The sequence below is a fragment of the Bacillus rossius genome, assembly GCF_032445375.1.
Source record: "Bacillus rossius redtenbacheri isolate Brsri chromosome 9 unlocalized genomic scaffold, Brsri_v3 Brsri_v3_scf9_2, whole genome shotgun sequence".
In the NCBI taxonomy this organism is placed as follows: domain Eukaryota; kingdom Metazoa; phylum Arthropoda; class Insecta; order Phasmatodea; family Bacillidae; genus Bacillus; species Bacillus rossius.
In genome coordinates, this window is record NW_026962013.1 from 35,812,322 (window position 1) to 35,834,358 (window position 22,037).

A 22,037-nucleotide genomic window follows, 5' to 3' on the forward strand; every position below is an offset into this window, starting at 1 on the left:
GCTTTTGTCCTTCGGAAAACTGAAAACGATTGAAATTGATAGATAAAACGTCAATTATAGCTCTCAAGTACCAAACACCATAGTTCTTTTCTTTTTTTTTTTCCTAGCCTAAGTTATTTCTAAGTGTGTAGGGGAGGGTCCAGGTTAGGGGAGGACCTAAGTGTGTCTCAGGCCGAAGCCTATACACTCTACCATGCGGGTTGTTAACCATGCAGGACAAGGGCGAGTGCATCGTGTGCTATTGGGGTTTACTGGCCAGCCATGGCTGCGATTGGCGCCATGACTGATGCCCCATTGGTCGCCTAGCTTAAAGCTAGCTAATGTGACCCAGGTAAAACCTGCATAGACACAGGGAAAACCCTGGGACGGTTCATGTGGTGATCAAATAACATGCATTAAGCAAGCAGGTAACTACTGGACAAGAGGAAGAAGGGTCCAGGTAAGAAGAGTTGGAGGGGCTGAAAAATCAACCATGCTGGAGTTGGGTGCTTGGGCCTTGCGGCCCGCATTTAAAGGTTGGGAACTCCTGGGTTATTATTAACCAGGGGCGCATGCGCCCCCAGGGGCGGGCGACTTCACTCGTCGGCCCAGCCACAGCTGCCCAGGCAGCCACAGTTAAAACAGAAGTGGGCAGACGAGCCAGTAAACCGGCTCGAACTGCTGACTCTCGGAGCGAAAGGCAGCCTGACATTGCGCCATCTTCTTCTTCCTTCTTCCAGTCAACAGCCAACGACCTTTCAAGCCAGGGTGGGGGTAAGTCGTTCAGGCGAATGAAGTATCTTGCGAGTCGGACTATCTTGCGAGTCGGACCCTCTTGCCCCCCAAATTCCCGGGTCGGTTGAAGGTCGCGCCGCCCAGGCTACCACTGGCTCCAACAGGGCCCCAACTTGAAGGCGCCGCCGTCTTTTCCTTCAGAATTCCGATGCTGTTCAGTTCCGTTGCGCGCGCGGCAGTCCACAGCTCCGCAAGTTCCAGCCCGCAGTTCGTCTACACTTCGCTATTAAGGCACATCGAGCTCCCATGCGGTGCCTTCGCCGACGAAGCTGCTTTCTGCCGCGCGCCGAGCTACATTCAGGCTACTTTTCTCCCCGACAGCCGTGATAACGACTCCACAGGCCGGCCAGTGGGCCGCGGACTGCTATTGGTTATTCACAGCCACCCCAGCGAGATTGCAACTCTCGAGCTGGGCTCCCGTATCCGCCACCCGCGGGACGCGGTCGGTAGCAGTTGGCGCTGCTAGGCCGCCCCTAGCACGCACACAAAACCCACACGCACTGCCAGCCTTCGGTTACCCAATAGGGCGCAGGGAACTCCCAGCCAACAGCCCGCGAGAGAGATGCGCACGCCCCGAGAGACGACCACCGACAAACACCATAGTACTTTTAATGCTACTATTCATGTACTTAAATAAGCATATTAGCAGGCTTCCTTTATGATGCTTTGACTAGCATCCAAACGCACAGTAATACAGAACCATTTTCAAAAATGAGCACATAACACATATTTTCGCCTCGATGCGATATTTCAACTACAGTAATCATCCTCAACTGTATACTGAGCCAACCATGTTGAACACCCATTTGTGACATCACGCTCTCTCTACCCATATTACCTCTATGAGTAAGAACAGAGATCTCTGAGTGAAGCCCATATTATCATTATCTATGTAAATATAATCTAATTTAAATAAACAAATATTCTATTAAATAAACACTAGTACTTTATTTACTCTATGAAATAAACATTCTTGCTTATCGCTTTTCATTTGAATCTAACATTTTTTTTTTTTTTAAATTTCTATGTTAAAACGATTTTATTTTGTTAAATAGTTAGTGTCATTGACATAATAATGCAAATAACTAGGGTTTTCTTGTGTAGAATGTTACACAATTACAACAGTTACTTAAGAAGTAAATCACCATTGCTTTCCCACTGCTGTTGTAATAATGTTAGGGTTGTCGGTAGCCGGTCTGCTGCAATATTTTCTATGTTTTGTTCTGAAGAAAAAATACTATCTCAGAGAAACAATCCAATTTTGACATTGTATAGAGAAAAACGTTCACGAAAGACTGGAAAACAAGAGGTAATTTGTAAGTTTCTTGTTTTAATGTTTGGTTTATAAAAATACCTACTAGCTTTTGCCAGTGTCTTTGTGTGGCATGTATGAGTACAGACCCTTGCTTACTCTTCTGCAGGTTTACTTGGTGTTGATGATATGACTGCAATACATTTTTGGACACTAAATTAAATGCCTTATAATGCTAAACCAAAACTTGTTAACCCTTATCCGGAGACGTGGGGTCTCCGTGACCCCAGAAAAACTTTAACTTGCTGCCGTCTATGTGCAGTTCAAGGCACTTGCTTGTGGTACCATCTACCTTTCGCTTGGATATCACATAGTCTCCTCCTGCAGTGTCAGATTTGTTTATGCTGTCTGGCACTAGATATCAAGTCACAAAGATAACTTGGGGTCGTAGTGGCACCACGTCACCAGTTATGTTTCTATCTCAGAAGTGATCAAATGGCTTCTACACGAACATGTGTACGTGTGGGCGATCCATATGACGAAACTATTTATAAGTGGTTGAAAGATATTTTTAGTGACTTAAGTGATCAAAGTGTGTGTGGAAAAGCAAATGTGTGATGATTGCAGAGCTAACATGTGCAAATACTGTACTACAGAGTGACTTTTCGTACAAATTTAATTTTTTCAAACAATGTTCGACTAATATATTTTTTTAAAAATGCCATTTTCAAAATATATATGTTTGCATGTGCTTTCTAGTTAGCTAGATTATATATTTTGTTGTGGTTTAAGCATTGGTTATGCAAGGAAAATATTTGGGGGGGAAAAAAGTAGTTTCTTTTTTTGGGAAAATTTATCTGTTGCAGATTTTATGAAAAAGTCTTATTATTCGTAGAAGTTTTCTAGATTTTGTTTTGTCACTATACCTATATTGAATACCAAATAAACTTTTAGGCTACCATCTGCTTATTTTTTTTAAAAAAGCAATTATTACAAATAGGCATTTTTAGATTTATTTGAGCAAGCACCATTGGAAAAAATTGTATTTTATAATTGGTAAATAATTATTTACTAATTTATTTTTAATTAAATTAATAAGTATAAAAAATGCATTAAATAATTTTACATGGAACAAAAATAATTTCTAATCAGTTAATTTCTACAAAACATTTTGGGGTCTGAGGGACACCACGTCACCAGATATGTCAAATATTTTCACGTCACCGGCTAAGGGTTAAATCTGTGCACTCATTGCTTGTCAGCAGGCACTTATCAACAAAATTTATACTAGTTTCTGGGAAATTTAAATTTACAGGTTACATTTGGGTAGACTACGTAGGGATGCCGCCTTCGCCATTTTCTGCTTTATTACCGTAGATGTGACTTTTTGAGAGATTGACCTGATTAACGTCACTGCCCTACTATTTACTTGATACTAGCTGCCACTTGATCCTGTGGTTCGCCAGAGATCCTTAGTAATACAGCGTAGCCAAGCCTGTTTTATAAAAGAAAGGGATGTTCAATGTCAGTAAGCTACGGCTGGAGCCAAGACTGTTTTCCACTCTAATTTGGTTTTACATGCTATTTATTCACAATGGAATTATTGGCCCCGGCCATAACGTACATACTGACATTAATCATCCTTATCTTTTAGAAAACAATCTTGGCTACATTGTATTTCTAAGGATCTTTGAATTTGATATGCTGTTTTCAGGGTAAATAAAGATAAGTTTGTAGTGTTCAAAAATACATTTAAAATTTTATCTTTTTTTTTACGGAAAAGCCGAAACCCTTACAATTTACTGTATGGGTAGCCAATTTATTAATATGTACATGAGCTATCTTAGTACAAAATTTCATCTATATCAGTAATAATGATGTGATTCAGTGACAAACATCCTTACTTTACATTTTACTACCCTACCCTACCCTATAATGTGTAAATTTAGTTTATTTATACTTAATTATGTATGAAAAAATTTACACTTTAAATTCAATTTTATTTAAATTTCCACTGAACACTTTTAAATTTGTTATTGGAAAGCTGTTGGCTGTACAACCCACCCAGAACTGCTTTAATTGGATCCAATTTTTTTGTTTTTCTTAAGAAACTTGGCTGTGGATGCAATAGCTGGTTGTCCACAAGTGTCAAGAGTTGTAAACTAGTTTCATTAAAGCGCTGGCAACTGTAGAAAAAGTGTGGGTATTGCCAGTGTTGCTTGACGATCATTAAAATAATGGTTTTTGAATTTCCTATAGATTCGATAAATTTCAATAATCGGGCAAAAATGTTTTAAAAGGGTTTTAGAAACCTAGAAACATTTTTTTTTCTCTTAACCTACTCCACAACAATACTTCAGTACGCTGTATATTTAAGTATACAGGAAAAATTTATAAAAAAACTTAATGATTGATAACAGAGGGAGAATATTTTCCTTCCCCAGTGGTATGTTATATTGGATAATGCAAGTTGAGCTGTTAAAATGCCTCTAATGCTGTACCACACAGGAAGTTATGCATGTTGAGAATATTTTTGATGTTTTTGTTGTAAGTTTCTAAACTCAGAAATTAATTTTTTTCCAAGTCCTCTCTTGAAGAAACACCTGTATCCGCCACTGGCTACCACATACTACAATGTAATTACTGTGCTGCATTATCCATTTGGTTGAAGGTTGAAAGTGACTCTGACGACGAAGAAGCACCGGAAGGCAGCGAGAGTGTTGACGAAGGGGACGACAAGATCAGTAAAGTGATATCCACCACGCTGAGCTCCCTGAGGGTTGACCTGGTGGTGAAGGCAGGCCTGGGCATCGCCAGGAAGTAAGTCCAACGTTGCGTGCATGGGCGTGTTTTTTTTTTTGCACGAGCTACGGCAGAAATGATTTTCCTCTCCAATTTTGAGGTGGCACCGTACAGTTTTTGAGGAAATATATTGCGTGTTAACTCTTAAAAAAAATTAAAATGTTGGGGGAAATAATTTTTCTTTGCTGTAAGTTGCTGAGCTTAATTTTACTTGGGAAGGCATGTGCCGGAGCTCTTGTAGAACCATCGCAGCGCTGTGACCATTCAGCAATTGAAGGTTCTACGCAGAGCTTACTGTATAACAGTACACTGCCTATTTACTAGGTCTGTGCGAAGCTTCGACTAAGCGAATCAGTCGAAGCTGTTTTCAGTATTTAATTTGACTTCGCCAGGAAATTTGCTATTCATTTTATTTGAAGCTTCAGTTGTGATGCAAAGCTTTGCGTCTGACGTGAAACTTCACGTTTGTTGCACAGGTTTAAAACTCTGAAAGCCTACAATTCGGTCATAAAAATATTTAGTTTTTTTTTTGTGTTGTATATACTTTGCTTGAATAAAGTTGGTTACTTAAAAAAAAAACCTCAATATTAATGTATTATGGCATGGCTATTTTTTTAAATTTATTTTTATTGAAAATAAATTTGTATGGAAAATTGAAAGAAACCAAAATAACAGTGAAATTAAGTCGTACACCTCTAAATACAGAAATGGAAGTCAGTATACAGCCAAACACCAAAATGGAAGTCAGTACACCACTATTAAGCTATAAAAATGTAGAATTCATTTCATATATCTTTAGTTTGGTTTTTATTTAAAAACCTGGAATTTTATGTACTAAATAAAAAGTAATTAATTATTTCTATATGGTTTTTTTAAAAGTAAATAAAAGCAGTCTGTTGATACCATACTTGTTAAAGTTGGAACGAAGAAATAAAAGGCTTTCTACAAACTTCTGACGACTGTTTTATTTCAGACATCGTAACCACGTTGTAAAACCTGCCGCCATCTTTTCACACACACACAAGACAAAAAAATGCTAGAACAATATTGCCAACTGTCAAAACACAATTTCCAGACTTACATTAATATAACAAAATTGCTCTATCTAACACTCTCCCTCAATTTTGCAATATCTAGCCCCTCAATGCATTTGAATAATTTACTGTGAGGTAGAGCTTTGGTCAAACAATCTGCATATTGCTGAGAGGTTTCAACATAGCATAATCTCAAAATTTTCTTCTCCATCACCAGATCTTTTACAAAATGGAACTTTACAGAAATGTGCTTTGATCTCTTGGTCTCAAAGGTGTTGCACATTTTGATACAGGACTGATTGTCTTCATAAATCACAATACCCATTTCTGGGAGGTGAAGAATTTCTCTCATGAGATTTCGAACATACAAACATTCACTGGCTGAGTTTGCAAGGGCAACATATTCAGCCTCAGTGCTAGAGAGGCTCACACAATTTTGCTTCTTGCTCCTCCAAGAAACATTATTACCAAAAACCTTAACAAAAAAACCAGATATACTCTTACGGTCACAAGTGTCATTAGCAAAATCTGCATCAACATAGGATTCTATAATATCACTATCATCACATGTGTAATAACAAAGACAGTAATCTTTAGTTTTGCTAATGTATCTCAGTACATTCTTTAGATGCCTAAAGTGAGTCTCATTATAACAATTTTGAAACTTACCAAAATAAGTGATGACAAAACATATGTCTGGTCGACTTCCTAACATAACGTACATGAGGGAGCCTAGTAACTCTTTATATGGTAGTTCTACTTTACATTCATCTGCTGGATTTAAATTCAACTTGGGTTCCATGGGGATGTTTGAGGTTTTACTATTGTGCATATCAAATCTGTGTAAAATTTTGTCAATTAGTTTCTTTTGACTTATTTGGATCAGACCCCTTTCAACAATTATTTCCAAACCCAAAAAATTAAAAAACCCTGTGTTGTTATGCATCTCTCTCATTTCAAATTCTTTCTTTAAATCCTCTTTGAGATGGCTTATTTTTACTTTACTGTCAGAAAGAATCAACAGATCATCCACATATACAATGACAAACAAATCATCTTGCATAAAGATGCATGGATCTACAACATTCCTTTTAAAACCCAAATATATTAGTACATCTTTCAACCTATTGTACCAACATTGTGAGGACTCTTTGAGACCATACAGAGATTTCAACAACTTACATACAAGGTTCCCATCTTGGTCCTCCATCTTCACAGTAACACCCTCTGGAATCTTCATATAAACTGGTTGTTTTAACTCACCATATAAAAATGCACACTTAACATCCAGTTGATCGATGCACCATTCTTTCTGGACTGCCGTGGAGAGTAGACACCTCAGAGATGTCAGGCGAGCAACTGGTGTATAAACTTCTTCTTCAGGCTTCGATTGTTGGAAACATCCTCTTGCAACAAGTCTTGCCTTCTTTATCTTCTCACCTAAAATCTCCTTTTCCGTAAAAACCCATTTCGAGTCAATGATGTTGTCTCCTGATTGTTCCGGAACCAATTCCCACACATTATTTTTCTTTAGGGTGTTGAGTTCCTCATCTATGGCTGCTTGCCATCCGGATTCCAATGCATCTTGAAATGTGTTAGGTAGTTCTGATGGTAGGAGTCCTGTTGACAATGCAGTTATCAAACTCGTATCAAAATCTTGCAACCTTTCTGGAGGTCTTACTTTTCGATGGCTCTTTCTTGGTACATTGACGTGAATAAAATTTTCATCTTCTTCAGGAAATCCAAAAAAATCATCCTCAGGTTCTTCTTCAAAAGTTGGATTGTCCTCGTCATTGTTTTGTCCAGAATAGTCAAGAATGGGCACTCTTGACGACTGGGGTTGACTCATCACATGGTTAGGTTCCTGAACTTCCCTAAATTTAACACTACATGCTGTAATGATTCTACCCTTACTCTCATCCCACAATCTATAACCATTACTTGTGTAACCCATCATTATTAATGGCCTTGATCGCGGGTCAAGTTTACCCTTGACTTCTTCCTTTGGAACATGGGCATAGGCTACTGACCCAAATACTCTTATCCTGCTCAGATCATTGTAGCCGTACCAAATATCTGCAGGACATCCCTCTTTCAAAGTTGACGTGGGTGTTCTGTTCAGTGTGTATGTTGCTGCATAAATGGATTCTCCCCAAAATTTCTTTTCAACCTTGGAATCCAATAACATGCATCTGGCAGAATCTAATAATGTTCTGTTAAAACGTTCACTCACGCCATTCAGCTCAGGATTTCTAGGCACTGTATATTCTACTTGGATACCCTTCAATTTGCAAAAGTCAGTAAACTGCCCAGAGCTATATTCACCTCCATTGTCACAACGAAGCCTTGATATTCTGGATTCAAATCTAGCTGACACCATTGCCTCATACTCCCTGAATTTTTCAAGAACTTCTGACTTATGAGAGAGCAGATAAACCATGGAAAAATGGGAAAAATGATCTATGAATGTCACAATGTATCTTTTAGAGTCATAAGTCGGGGGACAGATTGGTCCAATTACATCTGAAGAAACAACTTCAAGAATTCTGCTGGGTTTCTTCTCTGGAGGTAGGCTTTTGAAGCTTTTCCTAGTTTGTTTACCCTTAATACAAATCTCACAAAAACTTTTCGAGGGAAAGTAGGATGAATGAGACATTCTTCTGTGCACAATATCTGCATTATTGGTCAACAATACAACATTCCCATCGATTTTGAATTTGATCACGTAGAGATTGCCAATCAAACTTCCAGACACCACAACATCAGAGTCCTTATTCAATATTTTTACTTCTGCATTTTCGAATAGTACTCTAAATCCATTTTCCTCAATTCTTTTAACTGACAGCAAGTTATATTCTAAGTTATCACATACCAGAACGTCCTTTATAGTGACAGGCTTACCTTTATGAGTAGCCAGTTGTAGGGTCCCACTTTTCAGTGCTTTGAGATGAGTACCACTTTTAGCCACTGCTATGTTTAAATTCACTTCCTGTGTATCCTTTAAAAGCTCTTCGTGTTTCTTGTTTATCAAATGATTAGTAGCACCAGAGTCCACAATGAAAGAGATTGCTGAACTGTCCGACATGAGACACTGACTCTGTACTTTTTTCTCATGTTCATTAGCTGTCACAAAAGTCACTTCACCATTATTTTCACGCACCTTATGATTACCCTTAAAGTAACCGCTTTGTTTTCCCCCAGTAAATCTACACTGACTTTTCTTATGACCTTTGCGTCCACAATTGTAGCAATTAAATTTGAATGGCACTTTACCTTGGTTTCTGAAACTATCACCATTTGTGTCCATATCCTTCCGCGTGTTCCTACCGAATGTTTTCTTTGAGTTAAATGCCACCACTTTCTCTTCACTGTTTACCTTTTCCTTTTTACGTAATTCTTCCTGGAGTAGAGCATTCTTCACATAATTTAAGTTAACATCTTCCGGATTCTTACTAAAAACAATGTCAATGGCACGAGTCACAGCGTCGTAGGTTTCCGGCATAAAAGAGAGTAGGAGAGTCATGACTTCAGCATCCGACACATTACCACCCGAGCTTTTAATCTCGTTTACCGTATTTTCAAATGTATTGATAAAGTCTTTCAAGCTTCCTGACTTGAACTGAAATGTTCTTAGTTTTCTCTGTAGATCGACTTGTCGGCTTATTCCTTTCTTGATGTAGGTGGAATCCAACGTATCCATTATTTCCTTGGCTGTGGATTTATCCATAACTGACTCCAACACATTGTCCGCCAAACACTGTGTAATGATATTCCTCGCCTTCACATCGTTCAACTTAAAGACGTCCAAATCTTTACCTTCTGCAGGTGGTTTCTGTGTGAGAACTTCTACTACACGGGATTGCTCCAGTACCAGCTTGATCCTGTGTTTCCAGAAGGTGTAGCCTGTCCCTTCAAACGGCTTTATGTTTCCAGTCTGTTGTAACGGCGTCGCCATTGTGCCGATAACTTCTTACAAGCCTCTTTGACACCGTGTTCCGTTTCTGATAGTTGTAGCTATCGTTTCTTAAGCCAATACAGGGCCCATAACCTGTTAAAGTTGGAACGAAGAAATAAAAGGCTTTCTACAAACTTCTGACGACTGTTTTATTTCAGACATCGTAACCACGTTGTAAAACCTGCCGCCATCTTTTCACACACACACAAGACAAAAAAATGCTAGAACAATATTGCCAACTGTCAAAACACAATTTCCAGACTTACATTAATATAACAAAATTGCTCTATCTAACAATACTGACATGGGTAAAGGCATACAGAGAAACATAACAAGGAAATGTGTATAAGTATAATGATTTTGGCCTTTTAACATTGTATACTGATTTTTTGATTATTGCATGTTTTATTTGCAGGTTTTTTGTTGATCTCTCTCTCTCAGCAGTATATGTATTATTGTTTTATGTAAGTTTTTTTTGTGTCTTACCACAAATTGTTGATGCAATGTATCACTGTAATATATTGTTCTTTATAATACATATTATGTATTTAATTATAAAATTTTTAATTTTTAATGACAACATACACAAAATCCACTATTTGTAATGATGAAATTAGCTTTTGTATAACACCATAAAATATTGGCTCTGTATATAGGGCCCAATTTGTTAATCACTTGATCTGTTAAAACATTACAAATGTAAAAAAAAAAACACTTTTTTTTCTTTACTTATGTGTTGTATTTTGTAAAATAAGTGTAATAGAGCTTTGTTGAGAGCAATATTCACAGTTTTATTAGTCTTCACAGATAATTTAAACATACTATTTGATATTTGCTTTGCAGCAAAAAAACAAATAGTATTCCCAAAGGCCTAGGAGTTACCCAATATCAAACATTCTAGTTTACAACCTGAGTGTAAACTTCATAGTTTACCTGAGTAGGTACTAATGGCTGCAAGTAAGCATATCCCCCCCTCTTTCTTCACCATTCCTCGCTACCGTCACGTTGATGGGAGAAGACAAACCCTAGAGATTACAGGAGAAAGACTTCCGTGAAGTCGTGGAAGTTTACTTTCACAGAATTTTCTGTGAGTTTAGCTGGTACTTCAGTTTTTTGACTGATAATTGATGGGGGGGGGGGGGGGGGGGGGGTTTGTGGGTTGTTTACTGCATAGAGACCTTAAAAAGCAGCAATAATTTGTACAAAATTTGCGACAAAAAGTGAATAATTTTATTATGTACTGTATATGTATTATTTTTAAAAACTTTAGTCAGGGAAATATTGAACTTTGGTTATGAAAAGTCAGGGTAATTTTATAACAGATTTTTGTGGAAACCCTGTAAATACATTCTATAGGAGTTGCTTGTGGTAAAATGTACAGCGATTTTGAATAAGACTGGCACAGTGGAATTATTCTTGAAGTGACAACAAATTAGGAGTGTGTTTGTTTCATCATGGAACCGCAATCACAGTGTAAAGATGTGTACACATTTGCTAGTTGAATGGTTCGCCAACCTCTCGTGAACCTCTAGTTCTCATGATTGGAACAGGGTTTTCATCAATGAATGAACTGCTCACGAACTGCTTCCTGTCCTTTTTTCTGACGAACACAAAGGTATCCTCAGTTTACATTAGGACAACGTCATGTGTGGTTTGTTAGTTTTCTTCCTGCTCACGAATCTCTTGGCTCCATCATGCATTATCTTTTGCATATAGATTTCATTCCACAGTTTTTTTTATAAACCCAATTTTTACTCTGGAATCCTTAATATAAATTTAACTACTGCTGGTCTATTTTGTCTTCCTGTGCATAGTGGTTCTGTTCCAGTTTTTTTTTATTTAATCATGTAGCTGTCAAAATTAATTCACTGAAACAGATTAATATTTGTAAAACTCAAAGTTTTCTAGAGGATCTTAAGTATAAGGACTATTTCAGAAAAGAATAAAAGGAGATGACTGAAGGGGAAAAGATGCTGAGATAAATACATCTGCGGACCAAAATTGTGTAATTTTCCTCATGCAAAGACTTGATTTGAGTACACAAACCAATGGCTGTCAAATGATTGCTGGTGTTTCGCAGTTGGTTCGTTAATTTCCAATGAATCGCTGGAAGTTAATTGCGAAAATAATTTCAGCGAACGGTTTGGCTTGGAAATGTGTATGCACCTTTAACAATCCTTATGTTGTTCTGCTAGCCAGCTCTGTCCAGTTAAAATCTCAAGTTGGCACAGGTTAATTTGGGCTAACATTCACAGAGTATTTTTTAGAATGAAATTAATATAATATAATAATGAACACAGGCTTCCATGGTTTTGGTTTGAGGTTGCTTGGTTTGTGGGTTCTAATCACTTGGACTGCGAAGCTTTAACCGATGTTTCGGTTGACATTACAGTTGCCATCTTCAGGGTAGCAGTCTCTCACTTACTAATGGTGACTGAAATGTCTGTAAACCCTTTGCCTCTGACACAGAACCCAGTAGCCACACAATGTAAAATAATTTAATAATGCAGTGATAACTGAGATAACTTCAGTTTCAACTGTGTCAAATAAATTATTACTTGCAAGTTGTAGTGGCAGAGTATAATGTTGTTGCACCTGTAGATGTGACACTGTGAATGTCTCCTCCTTTCCTTCTCTCAACTTCCATCACTCCATGTCTAAAGGATGTGATGAAGAATCACATGGTCGGTACATTATGTGTGGGTGCCTATTAAGGGTGTAAAGTTAAGAATGAAATGTCTCACGTGTATTTGTTCAACTCTAAACCAACACAAGTCCTGTCTGATGAGGTGTGTAAGGGCTCTATCGAAAGTTTTGTGTTCTGTTACAGCAAAGTGGAAGCTCTGTTTTATGAAAGCAGTATCCGTGTGAATGGAGAAAAACTTCTGAAGAAAAGCTACCAGGTAGGTACCGTATTTACCTGAATACAGGGCGATGATGTTTACCAAAACTGTGGGAACTAAAAGTGAGGGGTCACTTTATAATCACACACTTGTATCTTGCTCAGCTTATTTGAAAAAACTACCTTCTCTGCTTGTAAACGGCATTATTTATATCACTTTACACAGCTGTTAATTATTGCCATCTGAACCTTTGCTTAGTTGAAAAACTACACGCTCTGCTTGTAAACTGCCACCTTAGTCCGGTGATTCCTAAACCTCGCACAGGTGTGACAGATGAGAAAGATGACACTTAGAATGTGGGTGAGGTCTGCAGATGGAGTTCAGGGTTCCTTTTGCTCTCTTCACTGTGGCTGGCAACGACATCTCCCCCCCCCCCCCCTCCTCCCACCTTCCAGGTGACCATTACATTATTTGCTTTCTGAACGGCTGCTTTCAAATTACAGTCACACCTTTTTTTTTGTCTTCTTGGCAGCAGTTAAGCGTCTGGGATTTGTAGAGCCCTGCTTTATAGCATGAATGGGATCTGAAAACGTTTGTATTTCCTCCACCATATCATTTGGCATGTTCATTAGGTGCAAGTCATATTTTCGACTTCTGCTCGTTATGCTGGTAGTCTCATTCAGGGTTGCCACTAATTTTTCATTTACAAATTCCCTGACATTTCCCTGATTTCCAGACAAAAAAGATGTTTTTCCCTGACAATTTTTTTACTACAAAATCACAAAAAGGATGATATTTTTTGTTATTCAAATCACAATAGTTTCATTGTTAGAACTTTTGGACTAAGTAAATTAAGTTTGTTTAGTTACTATGCAATAGCAATAGAGAATACTAGTAGATGAAGCGAGGTTATGTTAATACATACATTCAACTATAAACAAAATTATTGCCCTACACCTACTGATAAGTAAGAAAACTCATTAAGCTAACATACTGTATTCATATTTTCTGATAATCCTATATGGAAGACAGTTACAAAACACTTTCTGTTTTTGAAAAAAAATATTCATTAAAAAAATTGCAACACAACATCTGCTGGCAATTTCAACAGCTGAATACTTCAAATTTAACATATAGTTGTATAATTAATTCCTTACCTGTCTGAGCACCAACAGCATTAATTCATCCATTCAGAAAAATTTTTGCAGTAGTAAAACATAAGTTTATGCTTTACAGTTTGTTGAAAACTTAATGCTTCCCACACAGTAACATAGATCTACATTTTTTGATGCACATTTTTAAGACATTTAACATAAAACTTAGTTCACTTAAGCACAAGTATTTACACAACTTCCACACTTCTCAATGATTAAAATCCCAATTTAATATTTCTTCACAAGGCCACGAATTTGTTCATCAACAAGGGTCAACTCTTCCAGTTTCTTCTTTTTTTGCATTTCAAGATCATTTTTAATATCTGCAACCCTTTTCTTCTCATCTTTTTCTTTTTCTTTATCTTCATTACTTTTCTTCTGTTCAGTCTGTGCATCCTGATATTTACTATGAGCATTGCGGGCAGACAGAATCATAGTCTTTGTAATATTCAAATCTTGTACAACTCCACCAGATGCTTGCACTCCATCCCAAACTTGTCTTTGTGCAATCAGAGACCTCTCATGCATGTTTTCAACAAGACAATCTTTATTAACTGTAAACCCACGTTCTACACTTGCATTACCATGCGAAAATACCAATACCATTTTGATAAATGTTACTAGTTCTTTGGATGTATCATGCTTCACTACAAAGTTTGTCCAGAACTCATCTAACCTAGATTCTTTTCGACGAAAATTCTTTAAATCTGCTAACATTTCTGGACTCTGAAAGACTTCTTTGAAGTTAGAGTGGATTTTCTGTGCTTCCAAACCAGACAGCCAGTAGTTTTCTACAAACACTTCTAATGACATCTGTAAACGCTGCTCAGCTATTTGGGGCGATTTCACTATCATTTGTGGATCACAACAAGTAATTCCCTTCGCAAGCTTGAATTTTAAAGGAGACTTGATTATAATTTTCTTGCACGTTGTTTGGAGAATTGTGCGGCAGTCCTGCTTGAAAGAAAGAATGTCAATTTCTTTAACTGAATCTATTCGTCTTAGAGCATCACGTGTACCATACCCTACATCTACCTTCTTTGCATGTAACAGAGCTTCAGATTTTGACAAATCAATGCTTGCTATACTCTTGGAACTTATTGTCTCAGGCTTCACAAAATGTTTCATCAAGGACATAAGAATGTTAGTGAGTTCTGTGTGTAAGAAGGGTGCCATAGGGGCATCAGTTTGAAAGCACTCCAAGAAGTCTTCTATTTCCTTCACAAGAAAACAAAAGAAAGCTAATTTAGCAGGCATCAATTTGTCACGTATACCTCCTACCATTGCTGCATAGCTACCAGACATAACTGGTTCCTTCTTATTTTCCTTAACTCCCTCTACATACTTCTTCAAGTTGGGAATAATTTCAAGGGCCCTCTGTGCAACCTCAAAGTTCTGAAGCCATCTCACATTACAAAATTTAACTGGAAATTTTGTTGATCCAGAAAACATTGTGTAGTCACTCCTTCTTGCAGGCCGATCCTTGAAAAAGTTGTAAATAGCATGCAAAAAATGAAAAATTTTCCATTCACAACTGTTCATTCCGACCTTAAAAGCATTGTGAAGAGTATGCAACCCACACAAGCCAATTTCCATTATCACATGATCTGAAGGGTCTCTGTTCAAGTCTGCTTTTAAGTCTGCCAAAAACTTAATATTCACATTTGGCCCATCCATGGATAATTGCATTAGCTTTCGTAAGTCTAGTTCTGATACTGCCTCTTTAAAAGATCGTATAAGGTCAGCAGCAGTTGTATGACCCAAAAAAACTGAAGTGAAATAATGTGTACTTACAGTGTCCTTAGATTTGCTCCAAAAGCGAATGACAATGTCCATCTGTTCTTTCTGGGCAATTTTATTAAGTGATTCATCAAAAGAAATGACAAAGAAATCACACTGAGAAATTTCTTGCAATAACTCCTTGTGAAAATATGGAGCTAAACCATAAACTATGGTGTATGAAATCTTTGTGCGTTGAAGACGCATGTTCATGGCTATTGAACTATCACTAAACATAGCTTTGAAAACTTGAACAGCTTTCCCTGCAGAATTCACTGACCAATGATTCATTACAACTAGAAGGCACCATAATATATCGGCTTTGGTATTTTCATTTTTCAATAAGAATGACTGCAATGGACGAGACGTAACAGACTGTTGGGAGACAATTTCTTTTGTATTTAAGAATGACAAATTTTCACTTTCATTAACATCTTTTGCACATTTATTCTCTTGCAAACTTTCCTCAGATTGACTAAATCTTGAAGACTCCTGAGAACTAGTACTTGCATCAGTGTTACTTTTTTTTAGAAAAATTCTCAGATCACATTCACTATTTACCCGAGAACGAGACTTATGTTTCTGACCATTGAGATGACTTGTAACTGCTCTTTTTCCCATGTTGCTTGAACTGAGAGTGCTCCGACACAAAGAGCAGAAGACATGCTTGTCTTTCTCAACCTTTTGAAGCCATGGCTGAAACCGTTGATCACAAAGCCAGCCATCATTAAACTCAGTAAGTCTGGACTTTGAGAGTGACATCTGCAAAAAGAAAAATTAACTTTTAAACTAACAATACTCAATTCTATAGCCCAAAGCACAATCCATAACAACTTTTATCTTTTTGCGGACTAAAATTATCCTTGGCCAATAATATTTCATTTGATCAGTAGCAGCCACATTCATTGCAGGAAATTAGTACAATTAACATATTTGGTAAATCCTCCAGACTTAATTTGGTTTTGAATAATTTTATAAAAACCTAATCATTAAATTAAATAGGCCTAATTTGAAACTAATACAATGCTACAGATGTTAACAATTTTCAACGTACAAAATAAATAAACACACAACCACTTTATAAAGAAACCTGAGACAGTGTTCCAATACAACATAATAATTACAGCCTAATGCATTAATATAAATTAACATAGATTTAACTATTCGGTCTATGTTAAAAACTTAAGAAATTTTGAAACTTGATATTTAGGCCAAGAAATAAATTCAACACCTCTTTACCAGAAAACTAAAATAATAAAAACCGGTAAACTAATTTATGATTTTGGATGTTTTTACCTTCATGCCGATAAACTTTTTTTAACCTAGTAAAAAAATTTGTTGCGCTAAGCGCGAACGTTGCGGCAGACGCGATAAAGTTTCTGATAAGGAATTGTATTTGTAAAATTCGCGCTGCATCTGCCGCCAAGCTAGGCCTATTGTGATTCCAGCATAACAACATAACCTGCTAAACATTGTGAACAAGTCTCACGGTGGCATTTGGAAAACAGTGTAAAGTCAAAACTGTTTTGTGAATCGCAAGCTATTGAAGTACGTGAATCCAAATCCAGTGAAACAGGTCACATTTTTTGCTTACATACAAACACATGCTACATTTTGTAAAAAAAAAAAAAAAAAACACGTTTTTTTTACAACTATCGCGGAATCGAATTGCGTCAGCATTACCGAACATCTCCACGTGCGTCTACACATAAAACAGGGTTTTACGGACTTTTCTTAAAAGGTCGGTAAAAATTAGTAAACCTATAAGCAGGTGTCTAAATAATTACTTACATGCCATGAAGCTATAGACGTCGCGTCGGCAGTGCAGTGACCTTTGTTTACACCAAACAAAAATTACACTATGCGTAAAAAAATTACAACTATAATACTGATATTGCTTACGTCCACTTACCTTTTCACGTTTTCTTCTTAGGAACTCTTTTCTTTAATTAATCAATACAAAACCACGGGCACATCACTACAATCAAAGATGCGGTCGCCATTTTTATATCACATTCGATAGTCAATATACTGAAACAATCGAAAATGGAATATGAACACTTGTACAATCGATTCTGAGTTTTCGAAAATGTTGTCGCAGGCACGGTCGAAATCGGAGTAGATCAAATAAAAATACGTTTTCAGAACAAACACTACACGAGTTGTATAATTCTTCCGGTAAAGTTATTTATTTTGGTATTACAAACATGCAAATTTTACAAAATAAATACCCAAATCTGTGTTTCTGGAATATACGCCCGAATTGAGAGCTAACCACTAACCATTAAATTCCCTGACATTTGACTACTCTTTTCCTAATTCCCTGACATTTCCCTGATTTCCCTGACAGCTTTCAAATTTCCTGACAATTCCCGGTTTTCCCGGTTTTCCAGACGAGTGGCAACCCTGCTCATTCGACTCGGGGTGATCCGGGTTCAAAGCAGAATTTTTCCGCAAGTGGGAAACGTGGCGAACGTTCCAGTAATTTGGTAGGTTTGTTTCGAGGTGCTCCCGTCTCCCCACACCCAATCATTTTATCTGTGCCAGTCCCACATTGTGACTATAACATAATATTGTTTGCAAGTATTAAAAATATTCGCGAATAATTAGATATTATATTCAAATTAAAAATCAATTGCTAAAGCTTAACATTAAGTAAGCACTATTTAATTCATTTACTTTTAGATGTTTTTGTGTATCTTCCTACGTGCGGGGTTTAACCTTCCCAATTTTCATCATGTTGATTCACATTCCTTTGCTTTTGCTCCTCACCCACTCACGTCCTGAGTCTCTCGCTCTAGTGTCAAGTGGGTGACGAAGTGGACGTGGTTCGTGGGCCCAGCCCCGACAACCCCGCGTTCCTGGTCGTGTCCCGCGCCGAGGTCTTGTCTGCGACCGGTAAGGGAGACAAGCTGGCGGTGAAGCTGCGTCGATACAAGTCGCTGGTGATCGACAACTATTCGGAGCCATGGAAGTCCTTCCAGCAAACAGAATAGCAGTTGCTGCACTTCGATAGCTGCTTGTACTGGTGTGTGTAAATAAATGTAACTCCATGTCTACAGGATGAGTAGTTAAATCTTGGCTATTTCTCTGTCCTTCCAAAATTACACTACAGGTCAAATATGTACAGCTTGGCTATCGAGATCATTTTGCAGATTATTTGGTACAAATATGGATTAAGCTTCTTTGGTTATTTTTCATGAGCAATAAAGAAAATCAAATAATTTGTTACTTTTGATTGTAGTTACAGTTATTATGAAATAATTTGTAGCTAATAATTACATATAAAAATAACAGTTGCAAGGCCATTTGTGCCCTAATACATATCAAAATTTAAAATTACAATAATACAGCTCAGTAAAAGTTTGCATTCTTATTTCAAACCTTACCGTTATTTTTATTATCAAATGAAAGATCAAAATTGTGCTAAATATTTCAATTTGTTCCAAACATTAAAACAATTTACGGTAATTTTTTTTCCCTCACAATAATTGTACGCTTATCCGTGAAATATTTACCAGTGTAGCTTTATTGACCAATTTGAATTAATGCAGTATACATTGTGTCTACCAAACTAGACTCCCCAGATAATTTTTTTTTAGTTTTCCCGGTTATTTGCAAGATTATTAGTGTTAGTGAAGTGGGATGATAAGCGCGACGCTCGCTGGTGCTTCTAACGCGATATCACCTATAAGCACAAGACTATAAATTGGCACGCAGTCTTCTCATCGTGCATAGAACTGTAACATTATATGGTGAAGAAATGAAGATAAAGATGTAATGCAAGTCCGTTAAGTGCTGTCAAGAATCCGTACCAGTTGTTTTATGCCTAAAAATTACTCTGAAAACATACTTTTAGCAATTATAACTCTTCTAAAAATAGAGTTTAACTACTTAATTCGGAAACAAAACTGCTTATTGGCCCTCTGCAAAATCTTAAATTCTTTTTTGGAAACAGATCTTGAGTAGGTTTCAAACCATGTTGTTTTTCCTGATGCTCTGCACACTGTATGTGTGCCCGGGTAGGCAGGACCCTTAATACTTAGCAACTCGTACAGCTCCCTCATGTTCACCGTCGGCCTGGTGACATCGAATGGCAAAAAAATCCAAAGGTTTAGTCTCTGCCATCTTAAAGAGAAAAGCATTACTAACACAGCAAAGCATTCCCAGTTTTATCTAGAAATTTACAGCTTCTTTCCTGTTAGTTCTCAGTTTTCATGGTTGGTAGACACCCTGGTATAACAGGTGGCCACCTGACTGGGAATATCTGGAAAACTTGAAATAGCCATGAATTATTATAATGATGGGAAATCTAGGAGAAACCCAGGAATTTTTTTTACCAAGGCTGTGTCACTTATACCATTCCATTTTTTAACGCTGTTTATAGCTTAGTTGAAAAACTCCTCACCATGCCTACAAACTGCATCACTTTACCACCTTTGAACACTGTGTACTGGCGAACCTCAGTGACATGTGACTAGTGTTGGGCACCAATGAATAAAAACTATCAACTTAATCGATAGTACAAAAACTACCATCATTTGTGACTAACATGAAAATCAGTTGATGAAATTTAGTCATTAGTTATTCTCGTTGCCCCTGGCCAATCAGTATGTTGTGATTGTTGGTGTTTAATATTAACTACAGTTAAATCATTCACTTTTAAGATACATTTTCATAATACTTTTTGATGATGCTATCTCACAAATCTATATATCATTGTAGGTAAATTTTGAAAATCAAATTGTTGGTTGAACAATGTTTAAAAAAATACGCTAACATTTTGTATTTGTTTTATTACTTTTGTTGTTTATACACGATCACGATCACAATCACAACGAATGTTGTGTCTTAAGAGGTAATCCCAGTGTTACATTTCCGAAGAGTTTTATAAGTTTGTTTTAAGCACAGCAATTACACCTATCCCTCACTTAGCACGACTAATTCGTTCCTAAAAATGCTAGTGTTATTCCTTATTCGAAATCGTGTATTCTGAAGCATTAGTTTCCATAAATAGAAAGGCTATTTTATTTAATGTGTTCCAAAATTGTGTAGGAAAATATACTTTACGTAATATAAATGCGTAAAATAACGCTCGACTATAAACAGGTCACACCATTTATCTTTATATGCCTCCCATCGCACTTTGTATGACAAATACGACACCGCGTAACGGGAGATACGTGGTTATGTACTGTATCGCCAGTCGGCTGGCTGTCTTGCCCACCCGGGCGTGACCTTCAACTTTCGTCGCGTACCTTTCCAAACAATCCTTTACTGACAGTGAAACCGATATTACTGTCCGGATAATTACATTTTATTTTTTCAAAAATTAAAGTACTCATTTGTGTATCACCACCTGGTTCACACCAATCCTGTCAGGCCAATGATTTTTTTTGCAACATTAATTTAACAACCTTTTCCATGTGCATCATCTGTTAATTTCTGTTCTGGTAATGTCATATATATTCCCGCTAGTACAACCACAGCATCAGACTTACATGAACTTTTGGTAAGAGTCCTTATTTCGTACGATTGTGCACACAGTTGACTTGCTTAAAACTAAAGTGTGACCAACATAAGTGTGGCCTACATGACAATCTGCGTGCCGTAATACTTCTAGTTTTGTCTCAAATACTTGAACACGATGCATTATGAGTGATCAAGCACATACAGTTACCGGCAGCTGAATGGGCAGACGTTGCTTTTGGCCACTGGCTAGACGTAGTTCACGGCCCGGTTTTGGCCAGGCGACAACAGTACGGCACAGCGGCATACGCGCGGACCTAAAAACATTTGGTCCCTTACACTCCATAGCCGCAATTTAACTTGCCATAGCTGATGTTTGTACAACAGCTGATAGCGTAGTCAGACCTGCGCGCACATCTCTTCCCCCCTTGTTTGGCTAACTATATCCCACGGCACATCTGTTTACAAAAGTTGAAACTGACTTTGTGGGGTCGTGCCTGACTTTTTTTTTCCTGTGGAGATTTTGTGTTAACTGAAATTTAAAGACGTGCTATTCAAGGCTGGGGCAGTAAAATTAACATTGTGCTAAATGAATCCGCGCAATCTGAAGAAGTGCTAAGTGATGGATAGGTGTATGTTTATTATAAATAACTTTTTGTTATTACTTTGTGTTATAAATATTTTATATTTAAAATTTATTGAAATATTTACATTTATTGAAATATTTATACTATAAACTACATTTAACCTTAATAGATATATACGATACTCAGTAATTTTTGTTATTTCAACACTGAGCTGATAAATATAGTTAAAAAATTGGTATTTACATAAACAATCACATCTTTGCAGAGTGAATAGTAATAGGAACAGTTTTTACATTTTTAGTTGTTCAGACATATTCAGTTGTCAGTAAGAACACCGTTGTAGCTTGCAGCGAATGAAAAGTTATTAGACTAAAGCTATGGAATAATT

The 22,037-nt window shown here is 37.1% G+C and overlaps 2 protein-coding genes across 3 annotated transcripts; one reads left to right on the forward strand and one right to left on the reverse strand.

Annotated features, from left to right (window-relative positions):
- The first annotated feature begins 1,662 nt into the window (after window positions 1-1,662).
- On the forward strand, window positions 1,663-18,669 carry LOC134542980 (mitochondrial transcription rescue factor 1). 2 transcript variants are annotated; one of them, XM_063387620.1, is made up of 5 exons: window positions 1,709-2,083; window positions 4,698-4,846; window positions 12,648-12,720; window positions 17,987-18,082; window positions 18,395-18,669. In XM_063387620.1, the coding sequence occupies exons 1-5, from the start codon at window positions 1,850-1,852 to the stop codon at window positions 18,587-18,589; spliced, it is 747 nt and encodes a 248-aa protein (XP_063243690.1). In that variant the 5' UTR covers window positions 1,709-1,849; the 3' UTR covers window positions 18,590-18,669. The 2 variants fall into 2 exon arrangements, with proteins under 2 accessions (XP_063243691.1, XP_063243690.1); XM_063387621.1 differs by lacking the exon at window positions 17,987-18,082 and having other exon boundaries at window positions 1,663-2,083.
- LOC134542976 (uncharacterized) lies at window positions 13,266-18,562 on the reverse strand. Its single transcript, XM_063387614.1, has 2 exons — window positions 17,506-18,562; window positions 13,266-16,355 (listed from the first exon to the last, which is right to left on the reverse strand). Exon 2 carries the CDS (start codon window positions 16,353-16,355, stop codon window positions 14,043-14,045), a length of 2,313 nt encoding a protein of 770 aa, XP_063243684.1. The 5' UTR covers window positions 17,506-18,562; the 3' UTR covers window positions 13,266-14,042.
- Window positions 18,670-22,037: the final 3,368 nt, after the last annotated feature.

Coding starts and splice junctions, on each gene's coding strand:
- LOC134542980 (XM_063387620.1), top strand. CDS start 1,850: ATGCAAATAACTAGGGTTTTCTTGTGTAGAATGTTACACAATTACAAC. Junction 4,847..12,647: donor GGCCTGGGCATCGCCAGGAA/GTAAGTCCAACG, acceptor GTTCTGTTACAG/CAAAGTGGAAGCTCTGTTTT. Junction 18,083..18,394: donor GCGAACGTTCCAGTAATTTG/GTAGGTTTGTTT, acceptor CTCTCGCTCTAG/TGTCAAGTGGGTGACGAAGT.
- LOC134542976 (XM_063387614.1), bottom strand. CDS start 16,355: ATGTCACTCTCAAAGTCCAGACTTACTGAGTTTAATGATGGCTGGCTT.